The 24,177-nt window shown below is 53.8% G+C and overlaps 1 protein-coding gene across 6 annotated transcripts; it reads right to left on the bottom strand.

Moving 5' to 3' along the window:
• Window positions 1-667: 667 nt before the first annotated feature.
• Window positions 668-23,964, bottom strand: NAA60 (N-alpha-acetyltransferase 60, NatF catalytic subunit). 6 transcript variants are annotated; one of them, XM_066977889.1, is made up of 8 exons: window positions 23,843-23,863; window positions 16,051-16,219; window positions 11,463-11,578; window positions 9,392-9,521; window positions 7,915-8,011; window positions 5,333-5,567; window positions 4,288-4,473; window positions 668-3,830 (listed from the first exon to the last, which is right to left on the bottom strand). In XM_066977889.1, the coding sequence occupies exons 3-7, from the start codon at window positions 11,570-11,572 to the stop codon at window positions 4,317-4,319; spliced, it is 729 nt and encodes a 242-aa protein (XP_066833990.1). In that variant the 5' UTR covers window positions 11,573-11,578; window positions 16,051-16,219; window positions 23,843-23,863; the 3' UTR covers window positions 668-3,830; window positions 4,288-4,316. The 6 variants fall into 6 exon arrangements, with proteins under 6 accessions (XP_066833990.1, XP_066833991.1, XP_013032648.1 ...); XM_066977890.1 differs by lacking the exon at window positions 16,051-16,219 and having other exon boundaries at window positions 23,843-23,964; XM_013177194.3 differs by lacking the exons at window positions 16,051-16,219; window positions 23,843-23,863 and adding an exon at window positions 20,970-22,167.
• Window positions 23,965-24,177: the final 213 nt, after the last annotated feature.

Here is a 24,177-nt window from a genome sequence, read left to right as displayed (position 1 = left end):
GTGCCGAAGCACCTCTGGGGCCCCGGCCGTGCACGTCACAAGCGTGGTGGGCGTTCGGCTGGGCTGCAGCCGGCCCTTGGGCAGCAGCAGGAACCCCGGGGGCACCGATGCTGCGGGGGCTGCGGGGCTGCAGCGCAAGGCCCCGCCGGCTGAGGCAGGGGCAGCCATTTCGGCCCAGCTGTGCTAACGCCCTCCACCCACCCCGCCGCCCCGTTGCAACACAGCAGGCGAGCAGGGCCACGGCGCTGCGTGGTCCCGACCTGTGGAGCAGGATCTGCGCCGCAGCCGCTGCTGAGTCAGCTCAGCCCCGGGTGAGAGCCGTGCTGCCTGGGGCAGGAGGGAGGCAGCTGCCTCCACCGGCAGCCGTTCCCCCGCCCGGCGGAGCAGGCAGAGGGGCTGCTGCGTCCTCCCAGGGCTGTGGTGGGAGCACCCGGCTTGCCTCAGGCCTGAGCTGTGCTCGACCAGCCCTGGGGACGGTCCCAGCAGCGCCCAGTAAGGCCCCGCTCGGGTGCTCACCAGCCCCTGGCCTGGCAGTGCCCCGCAGGAGGCATCCCGCAGCCCGGGTGAAGGGGGCGTGCGGTCACCTCGCCTCGGCAGAGCACGGGGTCAGGGCACGGGGCCTGAGCAGCTGAGGAGAGGCAGGCACCTGCATAAAGCGACAAACAACTCGCAAAAGAGGTTTGGTTTAATTGAAGACATTTAGAGAGAGGCTGACGGTGGCAGCACGATGCTCTTCAATAAATAACGGGCTGTGAGGCAGGGATGTGACGGACGCCTCAGGACAGGGTGACAGGGCAGCAATACACACAGACCAGTCACAGGGCCCCGGGGGAATGTGCTCAAGGGCAGCAGAGGAGTGAGGGTGTGTGGGGGCAGGATGCAATGGTGGGGGGAACGCCAGTCCCAGGCCCCCAGGAGCGATGCAGAGATTCATTCTGGGACAGAGACAGCAAGTGCCAAAGAGCCAGGAGCTTCAGTTGCTAAATAAACCCATACAAACCAATAGAAACGTTTAGGTAAATAAGAAAAAAAAAAGTGGTGACCCAAATGAGGGTTCCAGGGTGCTTTGGGCCTCCCCTGCAGCGAGGAGGGACTGTGGGGGCCCGTCCCCCCACTCCCCTGCCAACGGGAGGCGGACAGAGCAAGGAGCGGTGGCTGCGGTGGGGACAGTGGAGGCGGCCAAAGCCCCCCCAGCGCCTCGGCAAAGCCAAGGCGGCACCAGCTCCCCGCAGGCTCAGGGCTGGGGAACCCGGGCGAGGCACCCGCGGGGGCTGTGCCGGCTGGGAGCCCTGGCGCAAGGGGCTGGGGGCAGCCGCCTCCGCTGGGGCCCGGACCTGGGGCAAAGGGTGCTGGCGTGTGCCGGAGGGCTGCGTGCGGAGAGCCCGGCCCCTGGGACGTGGCGAGGGCGCCTGTGCTCCTGCCACCCACCCCCGTGAGCTGGGGGCAGCGGGCGCGGGGCCACAGGACCCTGCCGCGTGCACAGCCAGGCCAGGGGCACAGCGGGAGCCCCCTGCCCCTGCCCGCTGTGGTGCAGGAGCAGCTCAGGTGAGCTGGCGGCGGTGCAGCGGTGCCCCGTCCCGCGAAGCAGAGCCACCGCGCCGCGGGCTGTGCCGGGCTCGGGTCCTGCACTGCTGCAGCACACGGAACGGCCGCACGGCCTCCGGGCCCTCACGTTGTGTGCCCCAGCTCCCCTCCCTGCCGCAGCCAGAAGCCTCAGGAGATGCGCCACAGCTGAAGCCGCGAGCACCAGCCCGGCTCATCCTGCAGCTCCCTGCCCCAGTGCTCTTTCTACATTTTTTTTTTTTTCCCCTACGTATGCCACAAAATCAAGCCCCTCCAGCCCCGTGCTGCCTGCTGCGTTTCACCCAGCGCAGCCTGACCTCACGGCACTGCCTGCATCGCTGAACTGAAGCAGAAGGATGCGTACAGGTTGAAAGGGGCCTCAGGAGTGCGCCGGCTCTACAGCCTCAGCGCAAGGCCACTGACAAGCTCAGAGCAGGGTCTCGCTGCTGGAAGGGCCCCACAGACGGAGGCTCTCCACGCTGCGCTGTCCTCACGCCAACATTTTTCTCCTATCAGCCTCTCATTGAGCCAAACCTAGTCTAGCCCCGGCAGAGCAACCCGCTCCTCCCCACAGCACAGCCGTCTACTTCCCCAAAATGCCGTAGTTGTAGGCCGTGGGGCCTGAAAAACGCTTCCTGCAGCCAGGGCTGGCAGGCCAGCAGGCGAGCTGTGAGCAGGGCGTTCTGTGGGGGGGCTTCGGGCTGAGGCAGCGCCCAGAGCAGCGCTGGCAGCAGTGCTCAGCGCCGAGCTGCTCCCGGCCTCGGCAGGAACCCCCTCCAGGAACCACCTGCAGCAAGCTCCCCTCCTGCACCCTTTTACTATTTAACGCCCATCTTAGGGCATTATGAACACCAAACTGCCTCAGTACATCATGTGGCCTGCAAGGCCTTACCGCTTTCTCTCCTCCTAGGTCTAACACTGCCCCAGATCGCGGCTCAGCCCCACTCCCTGCCTGCACGCTCGGACTGCTGCAGCTCACGCTGCCTTTCCTTAAGCCCCAGTTTCAAAATTGGCATGCAGGAGGGGCGGGAGGAAGGCGGTGCTGAGCAGGGAAAGAGCCTCGGGCAGGGAAGGGGAGCAGGTACCCCTGCACCTCGGACACAGACGCTGGCTCAGCTGCAGCAGCGACTCCCCCCTTAAAAGCCAAGCGCTCGCCCCCCATCCCGCCGAGGTGCAGGAAGGGGCCTGGCCTGGCTGCAGCACGCGGGAACCTCGGGGCTCTCCCCGCAGGCTGCAAGTTACGTGCCGGTGAGCCCAGAGCCTGCCCGGCCCGGCCACGGCGCGTCCGCAGCCAGGCCACGAGGCCCCCACAGAGCCGCAGGGAGGGTGGCCGAGGGCACAGCCCCATGGCGCTGCCCACAGAGCGCAGCCTCGAGCACGCCAGCAAGCAGCACTGGGGGCTTTTCTCCAGCAGAGAAGAGCTGTCGTGACCTGTGTGCAGCTCCCACACCCGCGGCCCTGCAGGAGCGCGCCCCAAGGCCAAGGGAGGATGCAGGCAGGGGAAGAGAAGGGAAGGCTGCAGCAGCGGCTCCCCAGCCCCAGGCCCCTCCTCTGCGAAGTTCCAACTCAGACAGAGGCAGAAAGATCTATACAGTATAATATATATTTCACTATGAAATAGCAATTTCATTCCCTGCCTTCTACTCGATGCGTCCTGAATTAGGTACTTCTTTTTTACGTCACGCCAGAGGGCTGGGCTTGTCTCTCAAGCGAGGCACGTGCCTTCCCCGCAGTCCCTGCCAGGGGGCAGGAAGCAGGACCCAGAAGCAGCCGCCCAGCTCCTCACCTCCCCCTCCACCGGGGCAGACTGCGGCTTCTGGCAGCAGGGGCCTGCCAGGGTGCCTACAGCTCACCTAGGTGGTTGCTCAGTGCAGATTCACTACCCTCGTTCACGCTGCCAGGTGTAGCTATGGCATGGAAGCAGCAACCGAACCCCTCCACGTCACGTATACGAGTACAAGCAAACCGTCCAGAGGAAGGGAAGTGGCAGGGGCCGTGCAACACGCACACGCACACCGGTGACGCAGAAGGCCCTCGGCACCGCCAGCTGCCTCGCACAAGAGCCAGGCCTGCCCGGGCAGCGCTCGCAGACCCCAGCCCACGGGGGTAGGTCGGGGCTGCAGCCGGTTGAGGGCGAAGTCTGCAAAATCTTGGTCAATCTGTGGAATAAGGAGTCCTTTTCAGGGGGCTGGGTCACTGACCGAGAGCCATCATCTCTGGAATCAGTGCAGAGCCGGATGGTTCGGGAGGTGGAAGGAAGAACGATCCTACAGGAAGACAGAGAGGGCGTCTTAGGGAAACCAGTCGTTACAGGTCTCAAAGGGTACCAGAGAGCCACTGTTCTGCAGACGTTTTGTCAGAAACGTGCGAATTGGCCATCAGTTACTGTGCTTAGACACTGTGTTGGGAAATAGTGAGGACTCAGTTCTGGGTCTTTCAAGCTGGTCTAACAGAGCTGGGAAAAAGGCCAGAGACAGCAGGGACGAGTTGAATCTGCTGTAAGAGTCTGGGCTCAAGTAAACAAGATCAGAGTTCAAATTCCCTTCAAATGAAACCAGCACGAGTTCGGCTACCAGCTGGAGGCCAGAGCGCAGCGATGCCCGAGGCACCTCACCCTGCAGCTCGCACAGCAGCTTCCTGCAGGGCTCTCGGCTGCCCCCCGACAGCGGCCGGGCACATCGCTGCTGCGCTGGCAGAGAAGGGAGCTTCCCCTCGGGTACCTACCTTTGGTTTTTGTACATCTGCTGAGCAAGTCACATCGTCCGGCTATATTCAATGCCACTCTTGGCAGAAATGCCAGACCACGGCAGAAGGCTGCAGAGAAGGCTCTGGGCTTGTCGGTATATCCTCTGGGGAATTGAGCACGGGCTCAGACTGGCTAGTGTTGATCCAATGTGCTGTAGGTAGTCAGTGGACATCAGTTAAGGTCAGTGACTTTTATAATCTAACTTAAAAAATAACTTACAACACTCTGTGGACTTGCTCAAGAGACCCTACGACACAGCGAAGGCTGCTCTGCTCAGCTATTTAGACAGATCTGCTCCTCACGTTACTCGACTGCTCCTTTCTACCAAAAGCAGGCCTACCTCACACCATAAAAGAAGGCAATTTGGGAGCGCTCGCTCCAACTTGTGTGGAAATACTTAATCGAGGCAGCTGCCGTAGTTTCCTTTGCACTCCACAGCAAGTTACTGTGGGGGCTGCAATCCATCCACCTGCACTGAGAGATCTGGACTGTTTAGCTACACCTAGGAAAGGTCAAGTTTCTTTTCCATGATCCAGCAACCTGAAACAAATTCCCAAATTCAGTTTGAGAGCAGCTTGCTGAGACCCACAGACCAGGCCAGAGACACAAGGGATCCCAAGCAACAGGAAGCAAGACCAAGGGCTTTTCTGCCACGCTGCTGGCCAAATCCTGCAGCGCACAAGCCAAAGCTTGCCTTGCATGTTGGCTTAACACGAGCATTTCTCCATCACAGGCAAACTTGCTCCAACTTCAAATTCAATTTACCGTGCTACACTGCCTCCTTGAACTGTTCCCAGAGGATCTGGGGAAGTCTAGGCACAAGTGGGTCACTGTCAAATCTGTCTAACGTTGCCTTCCTTCTGGCTTCAGGGAAATCAGTTCAATTAAGCTCACAACAGAGCAGGCACCAGTCCCCAGATATAGCCAGGTCACGCTTTGCTAGATTGCCATCTTAACCCTAAAACATGGTTTGGTGTCTGCTTCGCATGCTTCACTGGTAATTACGCTGAAGGTAAAGGATATAAGATTGTCCAGGGTGGATGTCCACCATTGATGTACAGAACGTAGGTGAAGCCATCTTTGAGGACCCCTCTTATGGAATAGTAATAGGGCAGATAGTGGTGCTGCTTAAAGTCTCTGTTTTCGTAGAAGTTTATTGCTGTGTTGTTAGTGGTAAGGACGTGCAGGTAGATGGCTTTGCAGTGATCTTGGGCAGTTGTTGATATATGGTCTTTTAAGCTTTCAAGCAAGAGAGAACCTGTTGAAGGAAGGAACGGCAGAATTACACAGCGTAGCTGCTTGCTAAGGGACAGTACAGGGCCTCAAAGCTCCCAGCTGAGACCCCGGGCACCCAGCAGCTGAGCAGCAATTGCTGCCCACACTTGAGGACCCCTGATCCCACTCATTCCCCAGAGCTTCACACGGGCATCGAACAGGACAGCACTCCATGGCTTTAACATGAACCTCACCTCAGCTATGAGCACGGTTTCGCAGAACAGGTTTGTAAAGACAGAAACGCTTCTGATTCAATAACCACAAAGATAAGTCAGACACAGAAACCTGCCGGTGATACTCATCCCCAGGCAAGCAGCTCTTGGCTTTGGGTAAGGCCAGTGAGTCATTTTCAGTGCTATCAGTCCCATCATGTTTATTTTAGAGCCATTTAAAACAGCAGAGTCAAAGCAGGACTTTACAAGCAGGTTATTGCATTGTGTCTACTGAATTCAAATTAAAATAAAAGAATTGGTAGGATTTTAAGTCCCCTTCTTAGGAGAAGAGGTGAGGCATGGTCTCATTCAACCTGTCTTTGCCACAGCCACTAGCCAGCAGGGGAAAAGCAGAGAAGGGCGCAGAGGATATTCCAGCCACGGAAGACTAGCCCTGGAGGTTCATCCAGGCAGCCTCGGCATGGCCCAAAGGACCCACAGAACCTGCAGGGCTGACTTCCTCCGTCAGGTGCAGCAGAAATCCTTTAGCTAATACAAGCACACAGATGAGATTTACGCTGCTGTTTCACAACCCCCAGGGCACAGATGATTTTCGGCAGGGCCCACAGGATTTCGGAGCAGAAGTCAACAGCACTGACCCTATGGTTACGTGAGACTTAGTAGGAATTCCTAACAGACAAGTACAAAAAGACACTTAGAGACCTCAACAGAACAGTTTGATTTTGTTATGAGATAGGCCACTCACGACTCACAGTAACCCAACTGCCCTCTGGTTTAAGAATAGCAGAGAACCAAAGTCTTCTAATGTCTGCCGGAGAAAATTCAGAGATTTAGTGCTTAAAAGTGTGCCTGGGCTGAAAAGCCTCCTGCGTGAAAGACTGGAGCTTCAAACACAAGTAGAAAAACTCTTGAAAAGGGAAAGGTCTCAGAAAAAGCAGCAGCAGGAAGCTTTTTTAGGTTGTTTTGCTACAGGTGCAAGTCCAAAGATCTTCAGAAAGCATAGCAACGTGCTATCTAGATTTAATGGATACAGGAAATGCTGATACTGAAAGGAGAAAATTCCAGCAATATGGAGCTGAAAAAAATAGGATTTGGAAACTGAAAGGGGACTCAGAACAGCCACAGTTTTACAGAACAGAAGACCCCCTTGCTAACTTTTGAACATTATTCTGTGTAAGCATTTTCTTCTTTGTACAGAAAATTTAGACAAAGTAGCATTTCAATTTAAGTTTTAAATGCAGCACTCCCACTGAAGTCTCTTCTAGTCACTTTTTAATGCATCATACCAGTTTGTACCTTTCTAAACATGAGTGGGGAGGAAGGGAGGACTTGAGGAAAAGAAGCCAATACCTGTATCCACTGAAGAGACTGCAGATGTGCAACTGGGTCATCCTGCCAAACCTGGGCTACTTCCTTTTGCAGATCAAAGATGCAGATCATGCTTGAAATTGCACCAGAAGGGCACTTACTTGATGACAAAACACATCCTGCTCTGAACGGAGCTAGGCCCCTTCTGACTGCAGATTTCCAAATGGCTGCAGAATTGCTGCGTGTTGCAGCAGGCATTCAGAGCTGACCTTTAGGTGCACTCGACAGACTAAATCAGGTCTGAGTTACACCCTTTTCCCAGTTCATCTTTCCCTAAACATCTGTTCTATTTAAGTTGCAAGTTTAAAAGCAGCTACTTTTCTGCCTCAGGTACCAGACTTTTGATACCCATGGAAGAAAACCAGAAGCCAGGGAGTACATGCTCCCCTTTTGTCCCTACCAGACAGGCTTCAAACCCTGCTCCTGGATGAATGACAAAGTGCGAGGACTGCTCAGCCCCAGCAGCAATTCTCAAACTCTCGGTGCAGACAGCAGCAGGAGCGCAACTTTTTGGTGTGCTCACCTGTCCCCTGGGAACGAGAGGGACTGCGCTCTTCAGAAGTATTTGTACATTGTGCTGCACTTACACCAACAAAAGCTTCTCAGTGTACCTGCGCTACCAACACAAAGGGGATGTGAGAGCATCACCTTCCCGACTGCTGGGACAAGGCACAGACAAGCTTGTCTCAGAAGGTAATTGGAGTTAAACGGTGCAGCCCTTTAGTCATGCCCAGTAGTCACATGTGGCAAGTAGGACAGCAACAGAATTGTCACGTAGCAGCATCTTACCTATTCCATGTTTCCTGAACTCCTTCACCACGCCAAGACTTAGGATGTAAGCAACTTGAGTGTCCACAGGAAAACTGGAAGCTAGGATGTCTCCATCCTGAGTAGAGATACGAAAAGTTAATTTAGTAAGATATGTGGAGAGACAGAGGAGAAAGCAAGAATCCTGCACTGGAACACCTGAAAACAAGGCTATAGCAGGAATTTTCCCTTCACTGAAGAGAGTCCTAGCTGAAGCTTCTGGGAAAGGCGGTAGGGAGAAAAATGAAATGAGCATGGTCCTCTAGGTGGTATTCCTACTTTCCTACCATCCTTCCAATCGCAGAGCACAAATCATCATGTTTCCTTACTATATGCGTTCATTAGGTCTCTAAGCCCATAAATACCTACACTCTTCACCAAGAAGGATTCAAATTGCCACTTTTGGAGTTATACATCAGTGTCTAGATCAATTCCCTGTAGTTTATCAGCAACAGTCTTTATTGCCTGCATTCTCAGTCTGAGCTGTAGTGCCGCGGAGGACAAGAAACACGCTCCACAGTCCCAGTTGCGTGGAACAGCATCTGAACAAGCCCCTGGCTTTCAGTTTGGCTAGAACAAGAGCCTTTTGTTAGAGTTGCTGAAGACACAGTTTGACTTTGAGTAGCTCTGAGGTGAAGCCAGACGGCTAGAGTGAAGAGACCAGTGCCACTCAGCGCTCTTGGTTCCTACAAGTGTTACTGACCGTTCCGTTTAATCATGACACTGATGGCCTTTTAGAAGTTAGGCACTCTCTGCGTTGCCCCTGTTTTGTTTTTAAGCCACTCTCCTATGTTGTTCTCCCTACAATAACCTGGGGGTCTCTGATCTCACTGTCTTCAGTGACCACCTCTTCTTCACCACTCTGACCATACCGTACCGTCTCTCCTGACCTCCAAACTGCCATCCCTGTGGCCTGAAATTCCCGCAGATTGGTCACCTCTGTTTTGTGTTCAAGATAGTGACAGCGAACAAAGGACGCTCGCTGCTGCAGGAAGTCACAGCTCTCAGGAGTGACTCACTCAGTATGGCTAAGGAAGTTCATGCCTTGCATAAGAGAGGATCAGGTTCACTATCCCACGAGTGCGCATACCTCAGCCACTAGCAATGACCAGGCACACTGCAAACAGGCTGGCAAAAGAATTATTAAAGTGGCTTTTAGTCTACGACTGCATTACCTGATCCCTCCTCACAGCACATCAGGCAGCAAGCTTCCCATCAGACCACAGCTGGCCAGCCCCAGCAGGAACAGGCTTCCTGGTAACAGGCTGCTCAGCAGCCCATGTTCAAACACATCCCACCACCCATGCCTCATTAGCTGGAAATCAGCACGTTCTTGCTTTTTCACAGTTAACTCACGACAGCTCCTGAGCAGAGGGGGGAAAAATACCCCAAACAGGCTCCATACCAATTAACCACATCAAGAAGTGAGATATCTTGTACTGAAGCAGAGTCCTCCTACCTCTTTATGCACCTTTGTTCTGCTCTTGATCTCTGCTACTATCATTCCCACGATGGAGCCTCTGTATGTGGCTGCGAGGGAAAAGAACTTCTTGTTGGAAGTGATATCTCGGTACCATGAGTCAGGGTACCTGGGAAGGAAGAAAAAACAGGAACGTTTGGAGAACAGATCCCACGAGAGCAGACAGTGCTACAGCCAGCATTGCACTTCACTTCCAACAGGTAGCAGCATTTTCAAGTGCCAGTCACTGGAACTGCAAGGCAATTTTACACAAGACTGAGGGAGGGAAGCTGAAAGGTCTGTCTTCTGCAGGGAAATATAGTCAAGTAGCTTTGGACTGACATATGGCTGAGCTCTTTCTATGCTACAAGCTTAACTTACTCCATAGAATCTGGGCCAGTACGTTATCTACCTTTCCTGACTTAACTGTTGTATGGTACCATGAAACAAACTGCTGTTGTATCCCATTTGGTAGCATGCTTTTTTCCCCCAGTTGCACCTAAGAAGCCACGGAGGTTGCTCGCGTAATGGTCTCCTGCCTTGCTAAGACAAACCTTCATTTTACATTCATTGCCCAGAGCCTTCGCTTCCATCATTAGAAAGTTATTTTTATATACAAGATTCACCCGCCCTCATCAAACAGTGTAAAGATCTTATTAATTTGATACACACAGAAAAAATACTGCATATTGGTACAAAAAAAAGTCACATCACCAGCTCTGGTTACCCTTCTGTGCTACCAAAGGGAAGGTAGCGTACGCTCATTTAGGTCCAAGAGAGAATTCAGCATGCCTTATGCTTAAAATAAATCCACAAATTCTAAACTCTAAAAATGCTTTTGGTGGTTTGCTGAATTGTACACAATCTTAATTATAACCTGCTAAAATCCTCTACAAACTTTCTTGAAGGTTAAAAAAAAATAAAATACTTCAGAACTGAAGCTGTAGTTTCCCTGGATACTTTCAGCCAGAAAGCTATCGCTGCCCTCCAGAAAAACTCCTCACTCGTGTGCTCGTGCAGAGATGAGTGCTTACCATTTAGGGGCCCGGGGAACTAACCTAGGACACCGAGATCAGCTTCCGCCCCAATTAAGTCTTGGAAGCAGCTTGTGTGCAGCTGCACAAAGTGGCAGAGAGGAAAGGCAACAGTCAGAGGGGGGAGAAGGCAGCAATGCCGCTTCCTTCAATGGCACCGTCAGCAGCTTCTCATCAGAAAGGTGCTCTGCAGAGCCTGTCTCACAAGGGCTTATGTTCACCTCAGCATCACCACTGCATCAGGTCTACTGTGGGACAATCCAAACAATAAAAGATGAAAATGCAAGTGGGCTGGGTCCAGCGAAGCAGGAGACAACAGAGCAGGACAAAGCAGAGGACAAGTCTCCTTTAGATCTACAGAAATGCCTAATATTAAATTGTTTATGCTCACAGAATATATTTGATGAAAAAATCTGTGAGGCCTTTGACACTTAGTTTTGCACAAGTTTCCTCTGTCCAGAGGTTTGGTCTCAACAAAAACCCGCTTCAGAGGCTGCAAATGGCCCAGTGAGCTGGGGACGGCTGAGCATGCCCTGCAGCACAGTGCTGCGGGAGAAAAGGGGACCCCAAGTCCACAGGCAAGTACTGTCCAGTCTCCTCCCAGGACATTCAGAGAGACAGCCCCGTAGGAACAGGAGCTCCCTGTTGGTTTGGCTCACTCTGAGAACTCTCTGCTGGCACACGCTCGAGAACACAACTTTATTCCACAAGCACAGGGACACTATTTCTTCCTGGAGGTATGATCCTTTCCCATGTCTTACATAGTCTTTCCCAAGAAGCTGATCCACCCCCTTAATTACAAAGCCCCCTTTTCTGCCAACGGCTGCATTTTGAACTTGCAGATGCTGTTAGGGCTCTAAACAGCTCCTTAACAGGGACACCACCACAGCACGGAGAAGAGTCGGGACGCGCTGCTCTCTTAGCAGCAGTCCAGATGGCTGCAGAGCCTCCAGCCTCAGCTCTGAGCCGGAGCAGTGCAGCTTCACACCACTTGTTTCCAGATCCCCGCCACCTCATACCCACAAGCAGGAACGTACTCGATTGGGAACCAGTCACCACAGAGCTGTTTCACTGTGTCTATGTCATCGTGGCAGAGAAGACGCAGGTTTACGTCGGAAAGTGCAGTCGGAGGCACCTCCTCTGTCATTCACGCCTGCAAGAGAAGAAAGCACGTTAGGTTTGACAAAACGGCCTCTGACAGCTTCAGGCAAGCATCTGTGCAAAGGCAGCTCCCAGTACCAAGGGAATTCTCTTCCGAGCAGAAGTTTAAAAGAGCTGAAGCGAACTGTGGCATCATCAGCTCGAGAAGCGACCAGGACCCCTGGTGCCGAGAGGCTGGGCGCAGCTCACAGCTCACTTCGTGTCCTGGCGCAGCCCGCCGGCACCGTGACGGTCACACAGGTGACAGCTGTGGTGACAAGCACTGATGCTGGTGCGAAGGAGCACGCAGCACAACTGCGACCAGAAGAGCAGAGAGGGACGCTGCATTAAATGCAGCCAAGAGCATGCCAAGCGTGCCTTACAACGCATGGAGCTCTTCCAATCTCTGTGCGGGATCAACACTTTGTCAAAACAAAATTAAACAAAGAGCTTAAAAAGGAAGCACTACTAGAAGAACATCTACAAAGTCCTCTTACACGATCCTCTGATCTCCACTTCATATGTAAGTAGGGCTTTTAGATTTTTTTTTTTTTTTACAAATGTCTTTTTTTTTTTTAAAGCTTATGCTGGAGAAATGGGACGCAGTTTCCCCTCATTTCTATGCACCACAACTCCCCAGGTGCTGGCTTTGCGGCTCAGCAGAGCGCATTCAAACACAGAAATCCCCGAAGCCCCCTCTCCTTCACCACAGTATGGCCGCAGCCCTGCTAACTATGCACAGGACACTTCCAACGTCCTCAGACCTTTTTAAAAAGCTATCAGATGGGAAGAAGCAGGCTGTAAGTGGCTGTAAAAGCACATACAGCATGAATGAAAATCAGAGCTTGAGAACACGCCTCAGGACAAAGCCCCCTGCCCGATTCCAAGCCAGCAGGGCCAGCAGAGGCAGGGCAGGGCACAACTCACTCCGCAGCCATCCACCTGCAGCTTTCTCACTCTCATTCCAGCCCTCCTAGTGCCAGGTCAAAGAACAATATACCCTTGGTTTAATCAGATTTCTTTTTCCTTTGCTTTCTTCCTCAAATTTTAGGAGGTCCAAATCTTGGTTTTGAAACGCTGAGTTACAAGGAGAAAGCTGCGCACAGCAGCACGAGTGCACGCCCTGCTGCAGGAAGGGACGCTCAGCTCTCCGGTGCTCTTGCTTTGAAGCTCGGAGACTTGAGAAGGAACCGATTTCAGCACGCTCCTGCTGGGCTGGGTATGCCATTTGAGCAGCTTCATTTAAAAATCCCATCAGCTCCACAATACTGTAGGACAGGCTCCGGGCTGGGAAAAAGGAGGGAGGAGCGCGCAGGAGCGCAGCAGCAGAGCAGCTCTGGCCATGGCGAGGCCCCCGGCCCCCTACGTCGCTTTGCTTGCAGGCACTCGGGTTTGCAACAGCAGCGCTCTTCTTGCTTGTAAATCTTCTAATTCCTGAGAAGTTTCAATGCTCCTATAAGTCAATGCCCTTTCTCAGTCAACCATTTAAAAATAGTCTCAGCATTGACAAACTGGAGGTAAACGAACACTCGTGAGAGCGGCGTATTTTCGATACCGGGCAGAGAAGGCGGGCACCTAGGAGCACTGAGCCACCGCTGCAGGAGGGGCAGGGCCAGCACAGGACACGTTCTTGCAAGGATTAGTTCGTGTTTCTCTAATGCTGTATTCTCCAAGAGCTAGGCAGGCATCGTGCATTATCCTGGAGCTGAAGCCAGCCTTTAAAATAAACAGACAAATCCACGAGCACTCTGTTGAGCGGGGTAACTCCCCTCCCAGCACCAGGCGTGTGAGCACAGACTCGCTCCGTCCGCTCTGCATCACGCGACCAAATCTGGGTGCTCTCGCGCATTTAAAGAAAACTTAAATGAAAGAAAATGTAGGGCCCCTGCCTGGCACCACGTGTTTCACAAATACCCAGGTGAACACTCAAGACCCAAGCCCTGTCCCTCCGCGCAGCCTCGTGGCTTGCTAGTGTTAGCAGAGCCCAGAGCAGCCCGGAGTCCAGAAGCAGAGCCGATACAAACCCTTTTTCAGCTTCCCAAGTGTTCCAGCGTATTCTCAGGGTGGCGCCGATCTCTCAGCTTTACATCAAATGAGAATCGCTTTTCTCTGTCTACCCATTTAAAGCCAGATCTAAAAACGCCAAGCCCATCTGCTTCCAAAGGCTGCTTCACGAGGCGTGCGCCACGGGCCCTGAGCCAAGCGGCCGCTCGGCACCCGCTCATTGCCCTGACGAGCGGCTCGGCGCTCGCACTGTGCCGCTGCACCAAGCCAGCGGCCCGCAGGTGCCGAGCCCCCACGAGCCTGCAGGAGGCACAGGGCATGCGCGAGGTCGGCAGGAAAGCAGCGGCCTTGGAGAACACAGCAGAAAGAGAAACTCCAATGCGCCACACACGCATAGGAGGGCACGGTGCCTTCTGGTTAAGCGCAGCGGAAAAGGCTTTGTAAGAGCCCAGAGACCCAGCCCCAGCCCCAAATCAGGCCTGTTTTGTTCAACCGTGCAGAAAAACAGCTTGTGAGGCTCACTCTTTAAGAATTGCCTTTCCAAGCTAGTTTTCTGGGTTAAGACACCTTCTCCTGTGGGCTGCACTGGCAGAGGCTAGGCGTTTATAACAGCAGCCGTACAGCACTGGAGCCAGCCCTGTTACACTATGTGCTGTACCAGCAAAGAGCTCTTCGGGGCAGAGAGGAGTAAATCCGGGGACTACTGTGGATTATTGCAGGGAGCACTGTGGAAACCTGCAGTTAACAGCTCACTAGAAACCTACTGCCAGGTCTTCTGCAGACACGGTGTCAGGAGGTGCTTTACAGAAGCACCGAGAGCCACCCACCTGTCTGTCTGCCTCGGGGAGGGCGTAGGGCAGGAGCACAAAAAAAGCAAGTGTTTGAGACGGTGTTTTAGGCACGGCTTGATACCCACCGTGAGAATGAAAAGTTATCAAAAGGCTTAAGAAAATACAGGTACGAAGCACTGGCGAATAGGAAGCTCGAGGGGAAATGTGGAAGCAAGCTAGGGTGCCATTTTTGGGGCAGGCGAAGCGAGGCACAGCAGCAGTCATCATGGCCAAATACAACTGACAACTGATTTAAATGGCATGTTATCTTACAGGGAATGTTTGCTTGCAGAGACAAGCAGTTCCTATAGGTTCACAGCAGTCCTACCACTAAGACGTCCAGCGACCTACCGAAAGTTGCTATAGGACTCGAAGGCCCTTCTGGCTACGGCACTCTGCAGCCGTGCAGCACGTTAGCAGCGTTCAAGGATGACAGTTAACGGGAGTGACAAAGTGTGGAGAACAGGACACACTGTCACCACTGCGATAATCAAAAACATTTATCCCACGAGGTGTTTCAGTCTTTTTCTAACCACTGCTATTTGGAAAGAAAAATTAACAAGTTCATTTAGAGATATAAAAAGTGTGAGCATCCAGGACTTCAAGGGGAGAGGAACCATTTGGACGGCACAAAGAGGCCACGAGCTAGTGGGCAGCTAATGCGACCTGCAGCACAAGCAGGAAGGTCGGAAAGCTGAAGGTGGAAAGTGGAATATCAGCACTGCCAGCACTCCACTGAAATAGGCTGGGCCACCCTGGGCAACGAGCCTGCCATCCACGAGGAAAAGTAAAGGCAATTTAGTGAAGACCACAGAATTTCACAGGACAAGGATTTTGTGGCAACCCACTTTTGAATGTGAATTGGCCCACTTTTTGTGGCCAATCACTTTGGAATACACAGAGCCTTGTATCCTCACAGCAGCCATCTAAGAGGCAACTATTTGCCTCTAATTAAAGTGTCTAGTACACTAAGATCCCACATGCATGGATGCAGAAAGAAACAACATATCCCATGAAGGTATCCACCACAAAAAGCACTTAACTACCATTGTATTTTCAAGAGACCTTTGGTCACTCTGTCTTCAACAGTGATGGAACAGAACACACCAGAAAAAACTACACTGTTTTTAGCCATAGAAAACAGTAGACCAGAAAAGGGACCAAACTCCACATGCTCACTCAACATCCTTTCAAAAAGGCAAAATCAATCATATTTCAGGCACTTTCACATGTGCTTTACAACTAGTTTATAAAGTAATTACTGAAGCTGCCTACAAACCTGTAGCTCATCGGTACACGAGCTAGCAAGTTGGCACTTGGCAAAGATGAAACCGGCCACGACAGCACAGAGCAGCTAAGAGCAGTAGAGAGAAAGGTCACTCGCTCTCAGTGCTGGGAGAAAGGAGAGCAACCGGAATTAGAGACAGCAGATAATCAGAAATGCTTCTGCACTCCCCAGATTTGCAGCAAGTTGCGGAAGAAAACGAAGAGAAAGTTGTGAGATTAACCATGCACAAGTGGCCGTGACGTGGGAGCGACACCACTTCGACTAATGACAGAGGAACTTCAAATCCTCATGCATAAGCTGATTATCAGCTGTGACAGTGTTTCATAATCATTATTATTTTTTGGCCTTGTCTGAAGCACCTACTGTCTGTAATCACAAGCAGGCGACACGATCACTGCTCCTTCTGCAGCCGGCAGTCTCCGGGGGCTGCAGGCAGGATGCAGGCTAGGCGCCTTTGTCTCTTGGGAACACTTGAAGATAGGTTTGGTTTGCACGTAGCTCTCAAGAAACTGGAAAGGGTTGTAGTGGGTACCTGCAGGGAAGAAGAACACCTGCTTTAACAATTAAGAACTTAGATATTCATGAACTACTGCCCACATGGGAAAACACTTAGACCAAGTCACACGAAGAGACAGCTAATGAGAAGGCTCTTTGTGGCTCTCGGGGCTACGAAGTTCAGGTTGTCCTTTGATGCGGTTTTGTAGCCACCTGTTGTTTAGCCCCTGCAAACCAAGTTCCACTTTAGTTTTCTGTAGCTGTCCAAAACTCTTTCCAAACGCCCAACCCCTCCGTACCTGGGAGGGGGTGGTTGATTTTGGGAAACAGATGTGAGGATGGAACCGCACCCAGCACTGCTGGGAAGGGTGCGACAGCTGAACATGGAGCAGGCGAGACCAAAGATCTGAGCAATCTGCCAGCACACACAATCTTTCAGTCCGCAGAGAAGTCTCAGGTTTTCTGGCCACACAGAAAAGCGAGGTTATAACGAAGCACCTGACAGTAAGGTAAGGCAGAAATTAACTCACGTAGCATGCCATTGTACATCTCCAGCACAACCATCATAGCTGCTACCAGAATTTATTTCTAAGTCTCTCCTTTCCTTTCTCCCATTAGAGACAACTTGAGATCACGACGGCAGCACAATTAGAGCAGCAAAACACTTGAGTGAAAATAAAACCTCACCCACACTTGCTGGCAACATTCTGCCCTAAGAGCTGGCAGGATACGACTGCGCCAAGAGAAGCTCCACCTGTAAGTACTGCTTCTAGAGTCAGCCTGGTTTTACAGGACAGAGACATGTTGGAATTATGAAGAAAGAAAGCCAATATCAGCGTTAAAGATACCTCTAGGACTCGATGGACGTTAGAAGGGCCATGCAGAGGTTTAGAGGTAGCGTAAACCTGCTCACCACCGCCACACCAAGACTCTGAGTCCTGACCTCTGAGGCCATGCAGTGGCTGCTGCAAGGCAAAACGCACGCTGCGGCCCCACGCAGCTAATCGAAGGAGCTCCGATCCACTTTTGGAAACCCGCAGTGAAATTACCTCGTTTCTTTTAATAGCTTCTTCTCGGGTGTCAGCCTGTTGTTCAGGTGACAGCCACGGTCTGGGACTGCCACAGCTGGCGCAATGCTCTGCCTCACCAGGACACCCTCACCTGACGAGCTAAGGTTTTAGGGTTGTGGATGGATCGCGCTGTTAAACGCTGGAGGCAGCTCTGGGGACACCCCTTCCCAAAACAGGAAAGTTAGCAGCAAGCAGGATTCATAACTGGGCATCCAATTCCCTTTGCTACCTAAAACCTGCAGATATTGTTAATATACACATGAATTTCAAGCAAACTACATTTAAAGTACAAAGGTTTTGAGCGCCTATAGCAGTTTTCTGCCTTACTTCATTGAATCAAACACAGCAAAACGTTACCTCTAAACCCCAGATCTAAGAGAGCAATTTTGGCCTTACGTGCATTGGACAGCTGCAGAGGAACCCGCCATACACTCAGTAATATTTGGCAGTAATGGGAATACGATGAACAGAAATAGTAAGTACGTTAAATAAATAAGCTGACTTAACATGCAATTTAAAATTACAGCAGAGTGTCAGATCTAAACTTACTACTTAAAAACAATGTCGTACATACTCAGCATCGATAAGCCCTAGCTTTAATGAATTGAAGGTCAGCATTTCACACTTCTGCCCAAAAAGCACCGGAGCCTCCAGCTTCCAGCAGCAGCCCCGGGGATGGGCAGGACCCCCGAGTTACCAGCGCCCACCCAGCGCACCGACGGGCGTGTGGGCACTGACCTATTTCCACCACCAGTACCTCCAGCTCCCACCGTGCAGGAGCAGGTCTCATTTTGAGTTTAGCTTAGAATCAGCGCTCCAAATTCAACAGGGTGTTCAAACGCAAGATAAAGCTTGATGTTTACTAGAATTTGGCAAAAAGCTGCTTAAATGCTTTCGAAAATCCCTCAAGCAGCTCCATGCCTTCAAAGCCTGGCCAAGTGATCCGACGAGTTAAGATTTCCCCTGTTCAGCACTATAGGACAAGTTTTAACACTGATTCTGCCCTGTGCATCCTGCAAACATAGGTTGGATTTGAGCAACGAACAACCTTAAGATGCCATTTTTGTGAATTTTTACTTGGACTTCCACTTCAATCCAGATAAGCTCAAGAAAATCCCAAATAAAAAATTTATGTCGCGGACACGTGCGCAGTAGCGGACCAGAGCTGGGTTTCCCTGCCTGGAAAGGCAAGCGCTGGATTTCCTTGCCCTGGAGCTGCTGCCCCAGTAAGGGCAGCAAACCCTTGTTTGTGACTGCGTGGACGGTCCCCAGGTCCCGGCGATGAGACTTCCAGGGAAACAGAACACAAAGTGTTTAATGACATCTGGCACCCTCCCTCGCTTGCAAACCAACAGGAGGTGGCAAAGCCTGGATGAAGTTTTAAGAGCTACTCAAAAGGCAGGGCAGGAGCACGTGAGCTGCGGCCGAGCACCGCAGCGCCCAAACCAGACACGGGTTCGGCTGCTGGCAGGGGAGCATCACCGCGGGAGCTTGCGTGGCTCCGTCTCTCTGCCCCGCACCATCTGGCACGGGGGATTTGATTTCCATTAAACCACTCCATTTGAACCAGCCAAAGGTCTAATTCCAACAAAGAAGTAAAGATTTCCCTCCTGCATTTCATTTTAAGCTTGCTGCGTTTTTAGGTTACTGGTCTCGCAGGGAACGTTCCACACAGACAGCCCTGTTATCGAGCTCCTTTTATTTAATACAACGAAACTGCAACTGGATTGGAAGAGATGATGAGTTCATTACCAAGAATGTCAAAGAGGTGCTTCTAGGACTTAAGTCGACTTTAACAAAGCAAGAGGAACCGACGTTTTAAAAACCTTCAAGTATTTGGTTTGATACCTAGCTCCTACTTCATCTGGTCATAGAATAATAAAAAAAAAAAAAGGTTGGAAGGCCCCTCTGGAGGGCAGCGGGCTCGATCCAGCCTGGGCCAGGTCGCCCAGCACCACGGGACGGCTCCTCTCGCCGCGCACAGAGGGCACCTGAGGACAGCCCTGCGCCCCTAGCACCTGCAGGAGATGTGAGGTCCTGCAGAGACGCGAGGCTCTGTTAGGTCAGAGGTGGGACTCGGTGATCTTGGAGGTCTCTTCCAACCTAGATGACTCTGTGATTCTGAGGACGAGCGGGACACGCTGACGTGGCCGAAGTGCTACAGGAGGAGCCCCTGCAGATTTTTCAGGGGCTCTGCCTTCTAGCCGCAGTGAAGCGTTTGAGAAATATAGGCGTGTGTGGATAAAAATGATTTTCAGCCTTGAAATTAATTCTCTGGGGCCTATTAACGCCTACCAATGCCACGTCCCTGATGAACCTACTAGACGAGGTGAGGGAAACGCTCCAGTGAGCCCACCACATGGATCTCTTCTGTTTCTGCTCTGGGAAGAGATCAAACACAGGCAGTAAGACAGCTCACTGCTGACATTCCTGCATGTGGCAGGAAAAAAAAAAAAAAAAGCCCACAGCTGCGTGCCCCCCGAGCACACCCACGCCTTCAAACTGAAAAGCCTTCAAACTGGGAATTAAACATGCTGCCTGCCCTGCCACCGCCGCTTCTGCCGGCAGCCCAGCATGGGCATGCCCCCCTTCAGTCGCCACTGGGTGCTCTCACCTCATTTACTTCACGGAGCGCTCCCGCTCCTTCCAGGAATCACATTCAGGTCCGCTCAGGATGAGCAATGAGGGAGCCGCAGGAGATGTGGTTCTCCTTGCTTCCAGCACGTTATGCAAACCGATGGAGCTCGGCGCTCACAGTCGAGTAGCACGGTGAAAATGTCACCTCTCTCGTATCCTTCACATCCTACGGGATTGTCCCGCAAAACTGCCAGCACTTCCCTAAATTAGCAGAAGCAAGCAAGGCTGTTTTAACGGGAAAACTAGGACAAAACCATAGATTTTATGCCTTGGTCTGAAAATAATACAATCATCTGGCTGGAACAGGCTCTGATGCTGTGATAACGTCATGCCACGGAAGTCCGTGGCTCCTTTTGATCTAGGTGTTACATTTTTCTTTAGTTTCTGCCAGAACCAAAAGCAGCGAGCCCGAAAGCTCTTCGCAGACACCTTGTGACTCAGCTGCACGCACCAGCTCAGGACTTGGTGCTTCTCATTTATGCTCCTTCAGCGGCAACCTCCTCCGGCACACAGAACTGATCTCAGCTAGCTTTCCCCGCAAAATCCCCTGGGCTGTCACGTCTCAAACTCACGCCGTTAGCCCAGCACCCCGCACGCAGACCCCGTCTGCCCCAGGAAACAACAAGCCGGCAAGAATGTCTCGTACAGAAAGCCGCAGTTATCTCAGCACCAGGGAGACCGCAGGGCAGCCTTGGTTTTAGAGAAGACAGTGTGGCAGCGAGCCCTCAGGCTCCCCGCAAAAACGAAGGGCTTCTGTCTTCCTGAGCTGGCTGGAGCAGCACGGGCGGGAGCGCCACCCGTGCCCCCCCACCAGCCCGGCCCCAGCACCAAGACCCTGCAGGCGTCATTTTAAGGAATGTATTTGCCCCCGGCTCTGCGCTTCACCTCCTGCTCTGCCCAGAGCGAGGCACACGCCACAGGACGCGGAGCCAAGCGCACAGGATCACCGTAACCACCAGCTGGCCTCCTGCCAGGAAGGCCCCGAATTTGACACAGACTGCGAAAGGACATGAAGGGAGGAGACAAAACGTAGCGCTACCTGCGCAGCAAACAGCAGTTATTTGAAACGAGAGCACTTACTGTTAGGGAAATCCTTTTATACTCGTACCGCCGGTCCTCTGGGCTCCCGAGGTCTGCTCCGTCAGCCTTCCAGCAGAAGAAACGCTAGCCTCCCGGTCGCGAGTCGCCTTCTGGACCGGCCCTTTACCCTACAGCTCTGGCTGTGTTACTGAAGCTGCAGATTTCATGCGAGCCGGTACCCACGTAACGCGTCTCTGAAGTACACTGCGAAAGGCACAGCTTCCCACTGCCCCAGATAGAGCCATTCCTCTGGGGAACGGCGAGCAAGAATCGCTAAGAGGGCTTTGCTGTTAAATCTCTCCTTGTTAAGACGCGGCAGAGAAAATCTGCTTCGTGACAGCAGCACTGCAGGGAGTTAAAACCGAAGGGTCACAACAGAAGCGCGTTTGCAACAAGAAGCTCGCTAGAGGAGAGACCCAGCACCTTGTAAATGCGGAGCACGGCACGGTTCCAACAGGCAGCTGCTCCTCCAGAAGACGAGGAACCCCAGGCAGCTCATCACGCATGCAGGCCCGCTGCCATTTCAGGATTAGAATAAACAGCTCCACACAAAATGTACGTAGTGACTAAAAAAGCCAGGAAATCAGCCCAGCGTAGCGCAAACACTGGGAGAGGGAATTTCAAGCCTGCCTCCATTTCCCAGCCGCCGTCCTCATTACCACGCTGTCAGTAAAACCCAGTCGCTCTGCCTACACCAGCACAGGAGACACTAGCAACTAACTTTGTAAGGGCTGAAAAAGATATTCCTTCCCTAGCTGGCAGACAAGCTCCCCGGTTCGCTCTTCTCCACGATCTTGTACTTTAAAAGCTGTGCCAGCGGGGCTGCTTTTCTTCTCCTTCCTCGGCGTTTTCCAGCGCGAGGTGTCCCCGTGCGACTCCAAGCACCGCTGCTGCTGCTGGGAGCTGGCAGCGTTCAGAGGAGACGCTGGTGCAGCCGGCTGCTCTTACGCCCGCAGCACGAAGTTTAAAATGAGAAATTCCAAACTGAATGAAAAGCTAAGGCTGGAAAACTGACCGGCTCCAGCTCTACCTCTCCGCTAGGAGGAAAGCGTGGGTGGGGGCAGGCGGGGCGAGACACGAAGCTCTTTGCGACGCCCGCATGCAGCACCGACGCCGCGGGTCCGCAGCGAGCACAGGGCAGAGCAGAGCTGCGACGGCTTCAGGATGGGCTCCGCAAGCTGCTGCCAGGGAAGTTCCCCCGCCCCGCACCCCCACCCCGCCAGGTATCCGCACCCGCGCTGTCAGCGAGGGCCAGCGGCCGCCTGCAGGGGTTTCGCCAGCTCCTGCCCACCTCACAGTGCTGGGGGCAGCCGGGGCAGAGCGGAGGAAGAGAGGAAAGGCTCCTTGGCTCCCACGCAGGCACCCCCCAGAGCCCTGTCGGACCGCGCTGGCCCAACACCACTAAAAGCTCCACGCAGAGAAAAGCCGCCCCCCGTGCACATAAGGACCATCCTTCCTGGGGAAGGAACAGCAGCAGACAGGGACAAAGTACTCAAGGAAATAAATACACGCGGTGAGCTAAAGGCTCCCTAAGCTCCCAGCTACAAAGGGCCGGTTTCCTGATTTCCGCCAGCAGCTCCCCCAGGGTTCCATGCCATCCGAGGCCAGCCTCGGTACCAGGAGACGCGACGACACCCCTCTGGGCTAGGAATCCCCTCTGTTTTAAGAGGGCATCCATAAAACAGCAGTTTCTCCGCACCTTGCCCATTACCCAGACGCGTCAGGGCACCTGCCTGCGAACACACCCCACAACCAGCTGAGAGGCGACAGCAGCAGTGGCTTCAGAGAGCGAAACGGCGCGGCAGGACAACGCTCCGCACGCTACCGCACCCTCCTCTGCCTGCTGCCAGGCACATGACGACTAATTAAAGCACCAATTTCCGAGGCAAAACAGAGCTGCTCTTCTAACCTGCACAGTTAAAAGCACCTCCTTTAAAAGCCTGCTGCTGGGCACGACCCAGCGTTGCAGCGAGGAGCACGAGGCTGCCCCAACGTCACCTTGCAAGTGGAGGTGTTCCGTGCTCCAGTTACGGCACACCGTGAGAGTCACCAGCTCCTATTTATTATTATATTATTATTATTTGCATTTAAAATATCGTCGCTTCTTAGAAATCTCTTAGAGCTCATTCATACACTCAACTGGCTTATTTAAAAAAAAAAAACAACGAAATGAAACAACGACAAAGAAGAAAACAAAACCCGCGCGCTGGCACGCCCAAAACGTTACCAGAAGCATTCCCCTTAAAAGCTTTTAAAGAAAAAAAAGTCACGGGGGGGGGGGGTGTGAAAGGGAGAGTCTTCAGCACACTGAGAAAGGGAGGAAATCCAGCACGAATTCTTATCGAAAGGACGCTCCCAGCTATAAAACGTCCCCAGGTTCCTAACAACGAGATGGGAGAGCGGCTCTGCCCCAAAGCGGGGCCCGGGCTCGGCCGGGGTGAGCAGAGGGCAGAACCCCGCAGGCGCTCGGCCCCAGCCGGCGGGCCCCTGCACCGGGTGCGGCCTCGGAGGCCTCCGTGCAGCCGCCGGGAGGAAGCCGGGCCCTCGGCACGTCGAGGCGGCTCCCGGGAGCTCAGCAGGCTGCCGGTGCCGGCCCCCCGGGATGCCGCAGCGCACAGCCCGGGGCCCGAGCGGGCGGGCGGGCGGCGTCGGCCCGCGGCTGGGCGCAGCAAGCCCCGGGCTGAGCCTGAGCCCGTACGAGGCAGCGGGGAGGGCCCTGCCCGGCCCCGGGAACCCAGCCCGGTGCCCCCGAGGAGGGAGGGAGACACCGGCCGGGTGCCAGCCGCGGGACCGGCACCGAGCGGGTCCCGCCGGTTCCCCCCCCGCCCCCCCCCCCCCCGCAGGTCCCCCCCCCCCGGTCCCGTCGCGCTCACCTCGGGGGGGCGCGGGGCGCGCTGCGGGCGGGGCGGGGCGGGGCGGGCGGCGCCGGGCGCTCAGCGCATGGCGGGCGGCGGCTGGGGCCGGGGCCGCGGCGGGCACCGACCGGCGGCCGCTTCTCTTCCGCGGGCACGGCGCAACAACGCGCGGCACCATTGGCTGCCGCCAGCGCGTCACGGCGGCGGGCGCAGGCGCGGCACGGGGCGGGAGGCCCCGCGGGGACCGGACGGGACGGGGCCGCCCCCCCACACCCCGAGGCAGCCCCGGGAGCCCCTCGCTGCCCGGGCCGCTTCCCGCCCGTCCCCGCCCCGCCGCCCCCGAGCCCCCCGTT

The sequence above is a fragment of the Anser cygnoides genome, chromosome 15, assembly GCF_040182565.1.
Source record: "Anser cygnoides isolate HZ-2024a breed goose chromosome 15, Taihu_goose_T2T_genome, whole genome shotgun sequence".
Taxonomy (NCBI): Eukaryota; Metazoa; Chordata; class Aves; order Anseriformes; family Anatidae; genus Anser; species Anser cygnoides.
Note: the sequence above shows the minus strand (reverse complement) of the source record. Positions and strands in the feature narration are given on the sequence as shown.